Source organism: Pleurodeles waltl, chromosome 6 (genome assembly GCF_031143425.1).
Source record: "Pleurodeles waltl isolate 20211129_DDA chromosome 6, aPleWal1.hap1.20221129, whole genome shotgun sequence".
NCBI lineage: Eukaryota > Metazoa > Chordata > Amphibia > Caudata > Salamandridae > Pleurodeles > Pleurodeles waltl.
Window position 1 is genome coordinate 747,824,660 of NC_090445.1, and position 16,062 is coordinate 747,840,721.

The 16,062-nt window shown below is 43.1% G+C and overlaps 1 protein-coding gene across 1 annotated transcript in view; it reads right to left on the reverse strand.

The window, feature by feature from the left end:
- FHIP2A (FHF complex subunit HOOK interacting protein 2A) overlaps positions 1-16,062 on the reverse strand; it is a 256,893-nt gene that overhangs the window by 122,934 nt on the left and 117,897 nt on the right. Inside the window, exons 5-7 of the mRNA XM_069239277.1 lie at positions 5,430-5,552; positions 4,933-5,202; positions 3,614-3,810 (exon numbers count right to left, since the gene is read on the reverse strand). Coding sequence (XP_069095378.1) covers positions 3,614-3,810; positions 4,933-5,202; positions 5,430-5,552 — 590 coding nt within the window. The remainder of the gene's footprint in view (positions 1-3,613; positions 3,811-4,932; positions 5,203-5,429; positions 5,553-16,062) is intronic.

The window sequence follows — 16,062 nt, forward strand, 5'->3', positions numbered from 1 at the left end:
AATCTTATCAGTTATAGGCAAGGACAAGAACATTCCCCCCACCCTCATTTTATTAATCAGCACCATGCAATGCCCCCTGACAACCATGCACCTCACAGTGCCCGAGACCCCAGACCGCACCCCTCAGACACAAGCCCAAACCCCCAGGGCTCTCATTTAGGCAGCAATAACAAGGAGCAAACAGTATCAAGTATCAACAGAAACCGATTCCATTTGGGCGTCCGATGGCTCAGTACTCTCATCAGTTCTCAGGCACCACAACAGCCATGGTACCATCCTGTTGAATTTCCACTCTGCCATTGGAACCGGCAGTTCCCTGAGCAGAGATCTGAGTCTGGCTCTCCCCAAGCTTCCTTCAGTCCGTATCATCCACACCAGAAGTACGAGCAGCCTCCCTGGTGGGCCTTGCAGAGCGTCCCGTGCCTGCCTTGTCCCATATCTACAACCATCTCCAGACCTCCTCAGGATGTTCAAAGAAGTGCGACTTGCCCCCGGAAAGCACCTTCAGCTGCGCCGGATATAGCAACATATATCTGATATTCATGGCACGTAGCTTTGCCTTCAACTCCAGAAATCCTTCCCTGGAGGTCTGGCCCTTGTTTGTGTAGTCCGGGTAGATAGAGATCTTGCTATTTATAAAGGCAGCCCTTTTAGTCTCTCTGGCAGCCCGCAGGATACTATCCCTATCTTTGTAATTCAAGAGGCGCGCGATGATGGCCCTCGGAGGCGCCCTAGGCCTAAGAGGGGCGACCAAAGCCCGGTGCGCTCGCTCCACCACAAACACCCTAGACAGACCCTCAGGCTTCAGCACATCCGTGATCCATCGTTCCACAAAGCCCTCCGTCGAGGAACCCTCTGTCTGCTCCAGAAACCCCAGGAGGCGCACTTTGTTCTTACGGGATCTGCCTTCGAAGTCCTCCAGCGTAGCCTCCAACATCCAGACTGTGGAAGGGACCTGTGCCACCTTGACCTTATCAGGCACCTTACGAAGGTCCGTCCGAAGAAGGTTCACCTCCACAGCCACAGCCTCGATCTTCCCCTCAAGGACCACACGGGAGCCCTGTATTGCAGCCAGTAGCTCAGCACGAGAGGGCTCCTCCACTGGGGAGGGCGCCTCCGGAAGCCCCCCCCCCAAAAAATGACCCCCATATGAGTCTGGCACTGCGACCCCGGCGCGGGCGTAGTATATTTCTCCATAGTATTCCCCTGTGAGGCAGTAGACTGTCAATGCCTCCCAATCTCACCGACCAGTCTATAACAGTAAATGCAGTTTCACAGTAGCTTATTCCAAGGATGGCAGTAGTATACAGTCCAGGGCCACACCCCGAAACAGGTAAGCTCAGGCGTCAGGTCCCCAATGGCCCAGAGCAACTAACCATATAGCCACAACACACAGGGCGTCCCAGGTCCAGGGGCTCAGCAGCCGCCACCCATCCAAAAGGACAGATACAAATGCAGACCCCCCCCCCGTAACCCCATCCGGGGGAGGGCCCGCAAAACAGCCGTTGTCCTCAGGAATGGGGCAAAAAGTCCACCAAGGGCGGGGTGCGTTATAGGCCCTCCCGTGCCCCACCCAGCCCCGATCCTCGCGGCCCAGTACGGGCCCACCACAAGTACGGGATCTGAGGGGGAGGGAGACCCAAAATGCTGCCAATCAGGAGCCGCTGCCCTCACGGCACCGAACCGGGGTGGGTGGGGGGGTTCCAAATCCCCTGAGCACAACAGGATTACTTGAAGGATCGGCCGGGACGGCAGAGCTCACTCTGAGCGCGGCCCGTCACCCATCTTGCCAGGCCCCCGAGCCTCACAAATTTAAGAAGACTTTGCAGATGTGAAAATGATCCTAGGATTGGCAGACAATGAGTACGATTAGCAGTTATAAGACATATCGCACACAGTTCCACGATCATTTAATTTTGGGAAAAGACGCTGTTAAAATTCTCCAAAATTGTGCATCACAAACATATAAAACTGTAACAATTCTGATTTGAATACAACCCTAAAAAATTATGCTCTTATTACAGAAGCAACCGCCAGATATGAAAGGTGTGATCTAGCAGGCAGCAGATGCCAATTCTGCCTCACCCGGTCTGACAGGGACATTCACCATGTGCTGTTTCATATGGATAGCTCAGAGAATAGCAGAAAGGCCAAGGTAAGAATGTAGTTCCAGCTGAGAATGGATGAACCCACCACTGAACTCAACCAGCGATACTCCACCCTCGGTGGATATCTAATACACAACTCCAGGATAGACTTTTCAGTTATGGCTGGCTGCTAGCCATCTGTCCAGAGGTTTTACTGATAGTGTTCACCTGCACTACATGAGCTGTTGATAAATGACATTCAAATCATGTCAATCAATGTATGTCAGTGGAATATTCAAAACTAGGTCTAAAAAAAGCTGATCTGCTATTGCTGGTGGTGTACTCACTGCCTCTGTCATTATAATCTGGGAAGATTTATAGACAGAGATTTGCAGCTTTATTTGCAACTGGACAAAGTAAGGGCTTAGTAAAAGAGGCAGAGAAAAGGGTTTGCTATAGGAATATGGATTGGACTGCCATACTAGCACCATGATAATAACAAAAGCCCCAAAGAGAGCAGCAGTTGCTCCTTGTTTGGAGCAGTTCACAGATTTACATGATGCTAAGTCTGAAAACCTTAATCTGACCAGAGTTAACTCTGGAAAGGAGGAGGTAAATGGAGTGCATGCTTACCTGGTTTGGTTTAAACATTTCCAGCATGGGTAGAGTCTGAGAGAGAATCCCATGGATTTTCTCTTTCTTTCCACACAGCTTACAAGACGCTAATTTCAACCCAGACACGACATGCACAACATATGAAAATTAGAAAGTGACCTTTGTCTTATGCTGTCTGATCATGACTTGAAATCTAAGAATTTGAATAACATTTAACAGCACAAATATAGTGCCCACAACCTCGCTAGGTCTCCTGCAAATTAGCAACAAACAAGTGAATTCTGAATTGCAGCTTCTGTACTGAAGAAAAATCAAACTGAGCACCACAACTGGTGGTGCCCTTATAGACCTGGTATCAGTGCTTAATTTGAGCAGGTAGTTTCCGATGCGAGGCACCGGCAGTTATTTGAGGGATGGAACTTAATTTTGAGGGCTGGCACTTATTTTTCTGATTCAAGCATTTACTGCGAGCAAAAGACACATGGGAAAGGAGGAGGAAGAGACAAAGCATCACAAAGGGAGAAAGCACAAACGTGTAAGAGTGAGCTGAAAGGGCAGGGAGTGGCTGTAAATGGCTTAAAGAGAGCTGAGATGGCTTCAGGAATAGGCTGCCTCAGATTCTGTCTCTCACATTTAATTGCAGCATCCGCGCGTTTCAGAGGAGAGCTTTGGGTACCGGCACGTTTTCTATTTACAAATTAAGCCCTGCCTGGTATGTTTTTTTCAATGTGATGGATTTACAACTGGCCCCATAGATGCACCATCCACTGCCAGAGTGATAATTTCACAGGAAAAAAATGTTCACGATTTTGGAGATGCCATAAGAAGAGTATGCTGTAGGAAAAAGCATCAATTAGAAACAAACTTTAAAAGCTTTTACAATTTAATGAGAATCTAGATTGTTTCCCTACCCCCAATTGATGGCCTCCACAGTCTCAATGTCCAGAGGATCAACTGATGAAGGCAGGGCTTTGTAGAGAGAAGCAAGTCTGTCGGTCAGCAACTCACACAAGCTAGTGCTCTGCATAAGGCACCTGGCTGCTGCAGGCTCTGGCAGGCTTACTAACAGCATCAGACCTTCACAAGCCTTTACAGCAATACGGCCATCCTGGAAGTAACCAAGAACACAGAAATACATACTGAATTACACCAGTGAGACAACGATGGTGAAAATGCATATAACACATCTAATCATTTGTGATAAAATATTAAACACTTTGCAGCTCTAATATTACTGATAAATAGTATCATTCCTTAATGAGAATTAGTGACACTACAACAATATGCTTTATTTGGTAACTGACTACAGTACATTATATGGCCTTGTTGCAGTGAAATGATGTGCATGGCTCATTGCAAGTAAAATCTATCAAACGCTGTCAATGCATCTGCACTGCATGTCCAATACACCTGTAAAATATTACAGTATGGAATGTACAGTTTTGGAATCAGTCCTAAACCACAAATCAATTAACTGGGACAAAGTGTGTTAACCAATACATCATGTAAATTTGTGCCAGGAGATGCACACTTTCCAGTCATGTAGAGGAGGGCAAATTAATTTGCATTTTTTAATTCAAGGATGTGAGACTTCAGGCAATGCCCCCCATTCCTGCTGGTTTTACATCCACCTATCCCAGGAAGATGCTTTTGAGAGCACTGCTAGTGCTCTTGGCAAAGCATTATTCTTAATGCAATCTTAATTCGAGAAACCTTCCTAAAGTTTAGCTACATTGCATCTATTATGCTCTATGTGATCTCTAAGATTAAGCTACCCAGAGCTATTGCTCTATTCCACCACCTTGAGACACTCATGGGTGATTTGCCGCGCTCTATAAATGTTTGATTGATTGCACACCAATCCTTGCAAGCACTAGGTCAGCTCTCATAATCTGGGGTGTAGGAGCACTTCTGACAAAGAATCAATCTTTGTTGATAGATTCACTGCTAATCCATAAGCAAAACAGCACTTCAGGGATATGTCTTTACAGAAGTACAAATAATCTGTGCCAAACTATCTTTGTAGGGCGGCAAGTACAGCAGGGATCAACAAAACAACCTACTTGTGATCGATCATGCTAGCCTGCTTCCGCCAAATCCACTTCCTCATCCCACTTGACTTCGGGCACCAGCATAGAAATGTACAACATTACCAGCGGCCAACAGGCCCAGGCTGCAAACTGAAATGCAACTTATTTCTGCTGAACAATAAGAAGCAAAAAGAACTGACCGGACTCCTTGTGAGGTTGAGTAAGGAGTTCACAAGGTTGTAGTCTTGGTTTGAATTAATGGTCGGAGTGTCAGAGACATCAATGCTGGTAAGACTTGTTGACAGTTCGTCAACCTGGTCTCCGATGTCATTTTCTTTCGCCTCATGCCCTGTCCACACTCCACTGCTTGATGCTTCGGACTTCAGTGACTGCCCAGTGTCCGTCAAGCAGTTCTGGTCTTTCACGTCATCTCCTGAAGGTCCTCTAAACGCCGGCAGTTTTAACTTGTTCTAAGAAAAGGAGCATTGGACAGTGAGAGGAGTACAGTAAGTTATACAATACCTTTACAAAAACCTCAGGGAATCATTGCAAATGTAGCTGTAGCTCCTCTGCAAGAGGACAGAAGATAATTTGCCCAGAATATGCATTACAAAAGGATGTAAACAATTTGATTTATGTGTCGATCAACTATCTGACAATGCAGCAATATGTTGGGGAATGCCAATCACCCACCCACCTCGAGGAAGAAGTTAACTAGGTAGGGATCCTGCTTCAGCTTGGAACAGACTATACAGAGAAACTGAATCTCCTCATTTTCAGTTGGTGTCGCCAGGACTTCCCCACAAAGCCTGATGAGTTTCTGTGAATGAAAACAGAGAATATGTTATTTATGTTCATATGTACTTAGATTAAGCAGAAACTCAGCGTTACTTCTAAGTAACAGACAGCCACATAACTTAACAATTCTCCATGAATGGCACATGTTGGATAACATAAAAAATGCCCTTCTTGGCTGGTACTCCTCTGGATTAATCAGTGAGTAATGCATCCCATTAGTCCATAAATTGCTATCAAAAATAGGATTTTTTTAAGCTAAGCAATGAACATGGATCAGCTTTGTCATTCTTCTTAAGTTTGATGAATTAGCACTCTCATTGATCTGTTTCTCACCCAGCCAAATAAACGTTAGTTTCTGTAGCATTATAATATACTGCTACCGGGGACCAAGCTAATTGTTAAAGTTGAAAATAAAGTCTGTACAGTTCAGCATTTCTATTGGTGGCCACACTTAGCGGACCATTATTCTACAGGGAGTGCAGAATTATTAGGCAAATGAGTATTTTGACCACATCATCCTCTTTATGCATGTTGTCTTACTCCAAGCTGTATAGGCTCGAAAGCCTACTACCAATTAAGCATATTAGGTGATGTGCATCTCTGTAATGAGAAGGGGTGTGGTCTAATGACATCAACACCCTATATCAGGTGTGCATAATTATTAGGCAACTTCCTTTCCTTTGGCAAAATGGGTCAAAAGAAGGACTTGACAGGCTCAGAAAAGTCAAAAATAGTGAGATATCTTGCAGAGGGATGCAGCACTCTTAAAATTGCAAAGCTTCTGAAGCGTGATCATCGAACAATCAAGCGTTGCATTCAAAATAGTCAACAGGGTCGCAAGAAGCGTGTGGAAAAACCAAGGTGCAAAATAACTGCCCATGAACTGAGAAAAGTCAAGCGTGCAGCTGCCACAATGCCACTTGTCACCAGTTTGGCCATATTTCAGAGCTGCAACATCACTGGAGTGCCCAAAAGCACAAGGTGTGCAATACTCAGAGACATGGCCAAGGTAAGAAAGGCTGAAAGACGACCACCACTGAACAAGACACACAAGCTGAAACGTCAAGACTGGGCCAAGAAATATCTCAAGACTGATTTTTCTAAGGTTTTATGGACTGATGAAATGAGAGTGAGTCTTGATGGGCCAGATGGATGGGCCCGTGGCTGGATTGGTAAAGGGCAGAGAGCTCCAGTCCGACTCAGACGCCAGCAAGGTGGAGGTGGAGTACTGGTTTGGGCTGGTATCATCAAAGATGAGCTTGTGGGGCCTTTTCGGGTTGAGGATGGAGTCAAGCTCAACTCCCAGTCCTACTGCCAGTTCCTGGAAGACACCTTCTTCAAGCAGTGGTACAGGAAGAAGTCTGCATCCTTCAAGAAAAACATGATTTTCATGCAGGACAATGCTCCATCACACGCGTCCAAGTACTCCACAGCGTGGCTGGCAAGAAAGGGTATAAAAGAAGGAAATCTAATGACATGGCCTCCTTGTTCACCTGATCTGAACCCCATTGAGAACCTGTGGTCCATCATCAAATGTGAGATTTACAAGGAGGGAAAACAGTACACCTCTCTGAACAGTGTCTGGGAGGCTGTGGTTGCTGCTGCACGCAATGTTGATGGTGAACAGATCAAAACACTGACAGAATCCATGGATGGCAGGCTTTTGAGTGTCCTTGCAAAGAAAGGTGGCTATATTGGTCACTGATTTGTTTTTGTTTTGTTTTTGAATGTCAGAAATGTATATTTGTGATTGTTGAGATGTTATATTGGTTTCACTGGTAATAATAAATAATTGAAATGGGTATATATTTGTTTTTTGTTAAGTTGCCTAATAATTATGCACAGTAATAGTCACCTGCACACACAGATATCCCCCTAACATAGCTAAAACTAAAAACAAACTAAAAACTACTTCCAAAAATATTCAGCTTTGATATTAATGAGTTTTTTGGGTTCATTGAGAACATGGTTGTTGTTCAAGAATAAAATTAATCCTCAAAAATACAACTTGCCTAATAATTCTGCACTCCCTGTATACCTTATGTTAGATACCTTTTTTGGTTAAGCTAACTCATGTTCTGCACCCCCTTCTCATCAACACAAGTTCTCAGCACATAAAACAGCTTTGTCCAAAAAAAACCAAAAAACATTATATGCTGTTGGCAGTAATTGTAACAGCAGCAGTGGTAACAAAAATCATTACTTTAACAAATATTTAAAGGGTGAGACAAAATCAAACATAACACTCACTATGGGATATAAAAGCAAGTGACATTTATGTCTCTTATGTTTCCATTGAGGCACTGGCATCATTTAACGTAGCCCCTTTTGGCAGACATGCCTGCATCTCTTCCAGCAAGAGTTAGAGGTGTTTGTTTTTGAACTTGTGAGGGTTGGTTGGCGTGTTGGTATGAAAAACCAAGCAGTAGGCCTGGGAGATGGTAAATAACTCCAGTTGCTTTCAGTACATCAACATCCAAATTGAAAGGTATAACTCCTATTTTCCCCTGACAGGTGTTGGGTGGGTGGAAGGATGTGGAGGTGGTAGGGAAAATGGATGTGATTAAGGTAATTCTTTAATAGCGAATATCTCTTCCTTGTGTATCTATGAGCCTGGAGTGCTTGTTTCCATGGAAGGTTCCTCGTGCATACTGTCCTTGTTTAGTATGATGCTGTCAGAAGAACTCCTGCGTTGGTATAGTGCCAACGGTACCTGCTTTTGATATGGTGCAAGTATAAGCTTTGTCGAAGCCTGCTCTTTGCTGTTATTGTTGTATGACATCCATTCACTATGCTGTACATGTCGTTTTATATTTTCAAGCATGCCATCAACTTGTGGCGCAGCGAGAGGTTGACCGTCAAGCAGTATACCCATCAGGTGTAGCTAGATTTTAGGATGGAACACCAAAATTCTCAATTGGGCATAGCATCTCAACAGAATACTTGTGTTAAACCGGACTTGAGGCCATATTCACTGCATCCGATGCGCAACTAATGTTAGTACTGGGAAGAATTTACCCTTGTCCATGACTTCTTTAGCCTTTTTCTTGTATGCATCAGGGAAACGTTGCAATACCGGATCTCTTCTCAGTGGCTTCTTGCATACCTGCTATGAAGGCCCATGGTACTGGCAAGGTACCACTGTTTTGCAGCCCCGGGCGGCACTCACTTCCCTGCCGCATTAATCCTTATATGTTCATTGTCAGGAGGCAGGGTGTCAACTGTACCATGCATAAACACTCATAACTGCAGTATGAACAGGAGAGTCAGGACGGGCATGTCCTTGTATGTACAAAGAGTCCCCAGGCATGGATTTAAATTGTTTTTCAAACTGTAGCATCACCACACTAACCTTAACCAGGCCCTTGTATGCTTTTCTGGAACAGTTGAACATGCTTTTTAACATTAGTAAAAGCGGAGTTCTCCTCTCAGTATTACGTAAGATCTCACTGGGAAAGTCATCATCTGCAACATAAGTGGAAGAAATGGTTACCTACTGGTAGTAGTCCTATTTCTGCATTGTAGGAATCTTCACTGAAGTTCTAAACGTTAGAATAATCCCTAGCTGTAGGTGTAGACCACAGAAAACTTCATATCAATATATTTGTCTATATTTCAATAATTATCGGGAACAATTCATTGTCTGTAGGATGGAAGCACCCTTCAGGAGCCTTCCAGACAAGATTTTCCAACAATTAAGCAGATTTATTCAAAACTGCACAGCCGTATGTAAACCACAAACTGATGCCTACCTACTATGTAGGGAACAGTATAGAGTGATAGGCTTACATTAAAGGAGTTAAATAAAAACACTGTTGGAGAGGTCCTATGTGAAGTCTTGCATTTGGGACAATTAAATGCACGAAGAAAGGAATCGGAGTAATGAGGAGATCTGGTGGGCTGTTGGATTGGTACTGCTTAGTAGAAGGTGAAATTTATCCTACATTGATGACAATGTCTTCTTCAAAGAGAACACATTTCCTTGCACTGTTTTAATTGTTAACCCACAAAAGATAAGATAAGATAAGATATTTAGAATTGTTGACGCTGGCATTTGATTCTTTGTCTCAAGATTAGGGTGAGCAACATAAATGTTGTCTTTTGTAAGTTCTGTTTCACTTTTAGATGGTTACGTGCCTTTACCAGCTAGTCATCTAGGTAGAGAGAGACAAGTATTCTTTGTTGACGCAGTTGGGCTGCCAGAACTGCCATGCATTTCGAAAATGTCCATGGAGCAGGAGGGAGGGCCCCATCCCCCTGCAGGCTGGGAGTGAGATAATGTATGTGTTTGATTTATTCTGGGATATACAAATAAGTGTATCAGAAGTCTACTGCGAACATTAAATCTTTCTGTCTTAGGTGCAGAAAATATGGTGAAGAGCAGCACCAAAACACTTTTGTACACCATCAATATGGAGGCCAAGCTTTGATCTAGGATTGGCCTGAACTCTCTTCTCGGACCTCTTCTGGATTACAAAGCACCTTGAATATATCATTTTTTTCTGTGTTGGATCACAACTGGTTCAGATGCACATTTCTGTGGGAGGACAACAGTTGTTTCTCTTGATTATCTAGTGCTTTGATATTGGTTTTGGGGGGCAGTGAGGGATAGACCATGCACTTGAATAGAACTGTAGTGAATATCCTGCAGTAAATTATTTAGCACTCCCTGGTCTCTTCTAATGTTTTCCCACTATTTTTGTACTATAAGATACTGTTCCACCACTAGAGTGGTGAACAGAGGGATGGATACAGAGGTGTCACTGGCTGTTATTCGATGACTGGTGGCGCTGGGAAGTCTTATTTGTTGGTAAAAGTATCTTCTGCTTTATTTTTTGCTGCTGCTATTGTTAATAGGATGAGTACAAGGACTGAACCCTCCACAGGTAATAGCAACAATCCTTGCAGCTCATGAGGCAGATGAGGGTTTATGTGGCAAATGCAACAATCCTTGCAGATTATGAGGCAGATGAGGTTTTAAGTGGCAAATGCAGCAAATCTATATGTATGTAAAAATTGCCACAGCCACGCAATCGCATAATTCCAGTGGCCCTGCAATTAATGAAGCTGCGGATACTCTGGCACAATTTTTCACCTGCAGTGTCTTTTCTTTTACATGAGCAGTCAGGAGGAACACACATTTCCAGAGATGAGGTATACCTACACCTGACATATGACTAGAACTGAGCCAAGTTTAGAATCTGATGTTAAAAATTCCAGATCTTGTTGAAGTCTGCATTTTAGAGTGGTCGTTTCACCACCTTCACAGGGAAAAGATTAAAGAACGTTTCCTCATCCAATTGCAATCTTCTGGACACAAGAAGGAAAAGTGGTCTCAGTGAGTCCCTAGGCTAAATTATGGAAACTGTTACTTGTGGTGCTGCTAAAGAGATGTTTATTAACGAGGCACCTCTCACAAGAACATCCTGAAAGGTAGTTATGTTACCCACCAGTGAAGCCCTTTTGGGGCAGCCTGCTAGCCACATAGGAGTTGTTGGAGATTCTTATGCCTGCATCATCTGAATATCAGGAAGATGAAATGATGGAGATCTATGATGCCTGCACCTTTTGATTGTGGGCAGGGTGTCCCATCCCTCAGCGGAGAATGAGCAGCCTATAAAGCAACACTACAGCATCAATAGTATCTTCGTTATTGGTGGCAGAGTTTGGACCTGAATCCAACTTTATAGGTAGGAGGAGGTCTGGAGGTCTCAGTGGAGACATCGTCTCCTATAAAGGTGTCAGACTAAGTCTTTTCTTAAATATCAGAGAACTGAACATTGAACATTGAGAAACTCAAAGTCGATCTGGTGCTGCAACGTTGGTGAGTGCTGAAGCAACATCAAATTTACAGTCAATCATGACAGCGAGTGAAATGCTGCCATGACCTTGGGTCGTTCAGAGACAGATTTCTTTCTCTCACAGAAGGGGCATTTGACAAAAAAGAAGGCGTTTGGACAGGAAAATTCTTAAGAAAAATGTAAAAAAGGACTTCACTCATTTGCTGGATGACAAGGGCGTCAAGTGAAAGCAAAAAATGTAAATTCTGAAAGAGATTCTATGAAATAACAGAGGAGTGAAACACCCAATATGTTCTAAGATCCTTCTCACAAAAGCCAGAAAAAAATGAAGTGACTCTGTATAAGGCAACAAAGCTACTGGAAACCCCTGAACTCTTAAAATGGCCAGGATGCATTTTTTTCCTCAGCTCCTTTAATGTAATCCTGCCAAGCTGTGATTTCCACACAATATTAGACAAGTAGGCAGCTGGTTGTGGTTTGGATGCTGCAATGTAGTTTTGAGGAATGATTCTTCAGAGCAAAACTGTGTATTTTTTTTTAAATTAGTCTTTGTTAGCTATTCATGTGTGCCGCACAACATATGGACATGTTGGACTTTTCACCCTTATTGAATAATACACTTATATGAAGTGTTCTGGGGTCTATACCTGCAGCAGGGAATATTTCTAATGTGTACGACCATCACTGAAGATCCTAGGATGCAGAAACCTGGTGATCCCCAGAGCGATTACAATGTTTGCATGATCGGTAGAAGTACCATCTAGTATGGAAGGCATTAGTGGATAGGGTTCTAATCCTGTGGCATGTCACATGCCCCATGATTACATCTTCCTGTGAGGTCGGTCTACAAAATTATCATCTGATCTTGAATGTACTAAGTACAACAGTGAATACTGCTGTAGTCTCGTGTTGTGTATAGTTTTCCTTTTCAGAGACTGAAAAAGCTCTATTTTATTTTCAAATGTCTTCAGCGAATGAAAGCTTAAGGACTGCATGTCTTGTGGTGGTTTAGCAATACTATGCTATGTGCTAGGATATTATACATATTAGGACAAAAAGTGGTAACAAGGGGCCAGATGTAGGTAGGTTTAAAATTGCGACTTGCAATTTGCGAATCCGTGCGACTCGCAAATTGCAAGTCGCAATTTTCTATGCAGAAAGGTTTCTCAGACACCTTCTGCAACTCGCAATGGGGCCGCAAAGACCCACCTCATTAATATTAATTAGGTGGGTCGCAGTTTGCGACCCCATTGCGAGTATGGGCACTCACGGGTATGGAGGCCTGCTGTAGTCAGCAGACCTCCATGTCCGTGACTGCTTTTAAATAAAGCTGTTTTTTTTTCCCCAAGTGTAGCCCGTTTTCCTTAAAGGAAAACGAGCTGCACTTAGAAAAAAAAAACGAAACCTTTTGTTTCGGATTTTTTCAGGTCAGGTAGTGGTCAGGTAGTGGTCCCTTGGACCACTACCTGCTCTGAAAAAATAATTTGGGGTCCAGTCACAAAGGGGAAGGGGTCCCATGGGGACCCGTTTGCGAGTGGGTTACCATCCACTTCAAATGGATGGTAACTGCGACTCCATCTGCATACCACTGCGACTCGCAAATAGGAAGGGAACACCCCTTCCTATTTGCTACTCTGAAATTCATTTTGCGAGTCGGTTCCGACTCGCAAAATGCATTTCTGCATAGCAAACACACGTTTGCGACTCGCAAACGCCGATTTTCGCCGTTTGCGACTCGCAAATGGTTTGCTACATCTGGCCCAAGGTTTCATGCTCCACACATACTCATTTTCTGGATATCTGCCAGAGCCATAAAACATATGAAAACTCAGTTTGTGTCCATATAAACAGTCCATGAACGGTTCACGATGGCTTACTCCCATGATACATCACAAATTCGTTGTAGGTTTCAACACAAATTATTTCCTTTATTTATATAATTTCAAAACTTTCATAGCCAACATGTTTTATAAGAGGGAGACATCATTCAGAACTGAATTCACAATAAAATGAAGCAGGTGTGGGAAAGAAGAAGGGGTGCAAATAATGGAACCACTTACCTAATGTTTAATGCTACCACAAGGGTGTGACTAAGTATAATGTATAAAACATATTATGGTGAATGGATTAATATATATTTTTAAGTTATTGTTTTCAGGAGAGTGTTGTGGAATTTTGGAATGCTGATGAACACTTTATGGTTTGAAAGTTGGTTATATTGATAACGCATACCCTAAGGTAACTACAACTCACACCCCTGCCACGTACAGTTTTCTCATCAATGAATTTATTGCAAATGTTACAGTTATAAATGATAGCATAGAAAATGTCATTACTGATGTAATATGTGGGCAAAGTAACAGTGCATGGGAAGGGCATGAGTTATAGTTACCCTAGGGCACGAGCTTTAGTTAATTGAGATAAGTATAACTATAACTGTTGAATTTCTATGGTTTTGTGCGTGTAAAATCTGAACTGAACTATAACATCCCTCTAACCTTTGGTCTTTAAGTGAATTTCTAAGGTTTCTTTAATTCTATTTCATAACTATAACGTCCCTTTAATTTTTGTTTTCTTTAGTGAATTTCTAGGGTTTTCTTTTAATGCTAATATTTAATTACTTTACTTTAATCCAATGACTGCCGCACACGACAGGGGTTGCCCACAGGGCCTACAAGTCAACCCACCATAGGCATCCAAATCCTGCACCATCTGCATGGCCTTTGCCAGTGCGCAGCGGGGGTTTGCCGTGAGGCTGGCCTACAGCCAGGTCCTATAGCCAACCGCCATAGTCATCCAGCCCCACGCCATGCACAGCCTTCGGCCAACCCCCACTCCCACAGGCACCAAACCCCTCTCCAAGCAACCACACAAGGCCTTTGGCTGTGGGCAAAGGTGGGTCAGCTGCGTTAACCCCCAAGCAAGCACCCACACCTCACATGGCCTTCAGCCACACTCAGCAGGGTTTGGCCGTAGGGTATTGCCAAATCTGGTGTAATTCTGTTCAGTATTTGTGGCGCTATCCATATTCAAAAGCCCTACTGAAAAATGAATGGGGAAAACGTTTTTTGGGCACCCCCTTTTTTCTTGGCCCCCCTCAAAACTTTCTAGACTGCACCTGATGTGACTGGCAAATTTGTTTGGAAAGTTTAGCTTGGATTCGTCAAGCGGCACCAAAGATATAGGAAAGTAAAAAAATGCTTTTTATATAGAAACTAGGTCCTAACTATAAAGAGGCAACTGTCACTGCTGAAATATAATATATATATGAATACATTAAACTGGTCGTAAGTAGGTAGTTATAGTTAGGACCTAGTTTCAATAGTACAATAGTAAAGGCATTTCTTGACTTGCCTGTATATTTAGCATCATTTGACGAATCTTCACAAACGTTTCCCAAAAATTTGCCTTGTAGGGTCTTGTTGTGCATGGAAAGTAAAGTTTCGGGATAATTCACCAAGCAGGGACTGAGGGAAAAAAAAAGGGCTGAGGTGAAAAAAAGTGTTTCTCATTTTAATTACTATAGACAATTCAGACATGCCTACAGATCACGCCTTTTTTCTTATTTGGTGTAAATCCGTTCAGTAGTTTGACATATAAAAGGGAAAATACATTTCCTTATCTAGGGCCGTGGATCCAGGGAGATCTCTTGCTGAGATCTGACTGGCTGCCAACACTTCAAACAGGTAGTGTTGGCAGCCACTTTGGGACTCAACTTCAGCCCCATTTCCCGGCCTTTAGCCATGCATGGCGCGGCACTGGGTGGCTATAAGGTGTTGGCTGTAGGGCCTGGTCACAAGCCTCCAACTCCCGCGGCGCAAGGCCAAAGGCTGTGCATGGCATAGGGTTCATGTGGATATTGGGGGCTGGCTACAGTGACTGCATGCAGTGTCTGGCCACAGGACAGGCCCTGTGGCCAACACCCTCTGTGCATGGCCAAAGGCACTGTGTGGTGCTGGGTTGGGTGGTTAAAGAGGATTGGCTTCAAGGCAGGCAGGTGGTGGTTCGATTAACATCATGTAATTCAAATTACTTTACAAAAAAAAAAACATACAAATTCACTGAAAAGAACCAAAGGTTACAGGGACATTGCAGTTAGGAAATAGAATTTGAAAAACTAAAGAAATTCTCTTAAAAAAACAAAGGTTACAGAGACGTTATAGTCAAGCTCACAATTTAAAAGTATAAAACCATAAAAATTCAGCTGGTATAGTTAGTTATTTCAAGTACCTATAACAGCTGAATTTCTATGGTTTTGTATATTTAAAATGTGAGCCTAACTATAAAGTACCAGTAACCTTTGTTTTTTTCAGTGAATATATATTAACTAGTGGCGGTCGGCACTAGGTATAGTTAAGACCATGTTTCCATATAAAAAGCTTTTTTTGACTTGCCTGTATCTTTCACACCGTTTGACGAATCTTCATGAAATTTTCCCCAAAAAATTTCTGGTGATTCTTGTTGTGCACTGAAAGTTTCAGGGCGATCTGTCAAGCGGGGGCCGAGAAAAACATGTGTTTCCCATGTAAAATCCTTTGGGATCTTTAGACACGACTACAGCTAAACTACTGGATGGAATTACACCAAATTTGGCAGAAAGCTAGCTGTCGGTACGCAGATAATGCTTTAGCTTATTTGGTGTAAATATGTTCATTAGATTTTGAGACCCCCACCATGCACAGTTTTTTCATCAAAATTTCACTGCAAATATTACATTGATACTATCAGTGA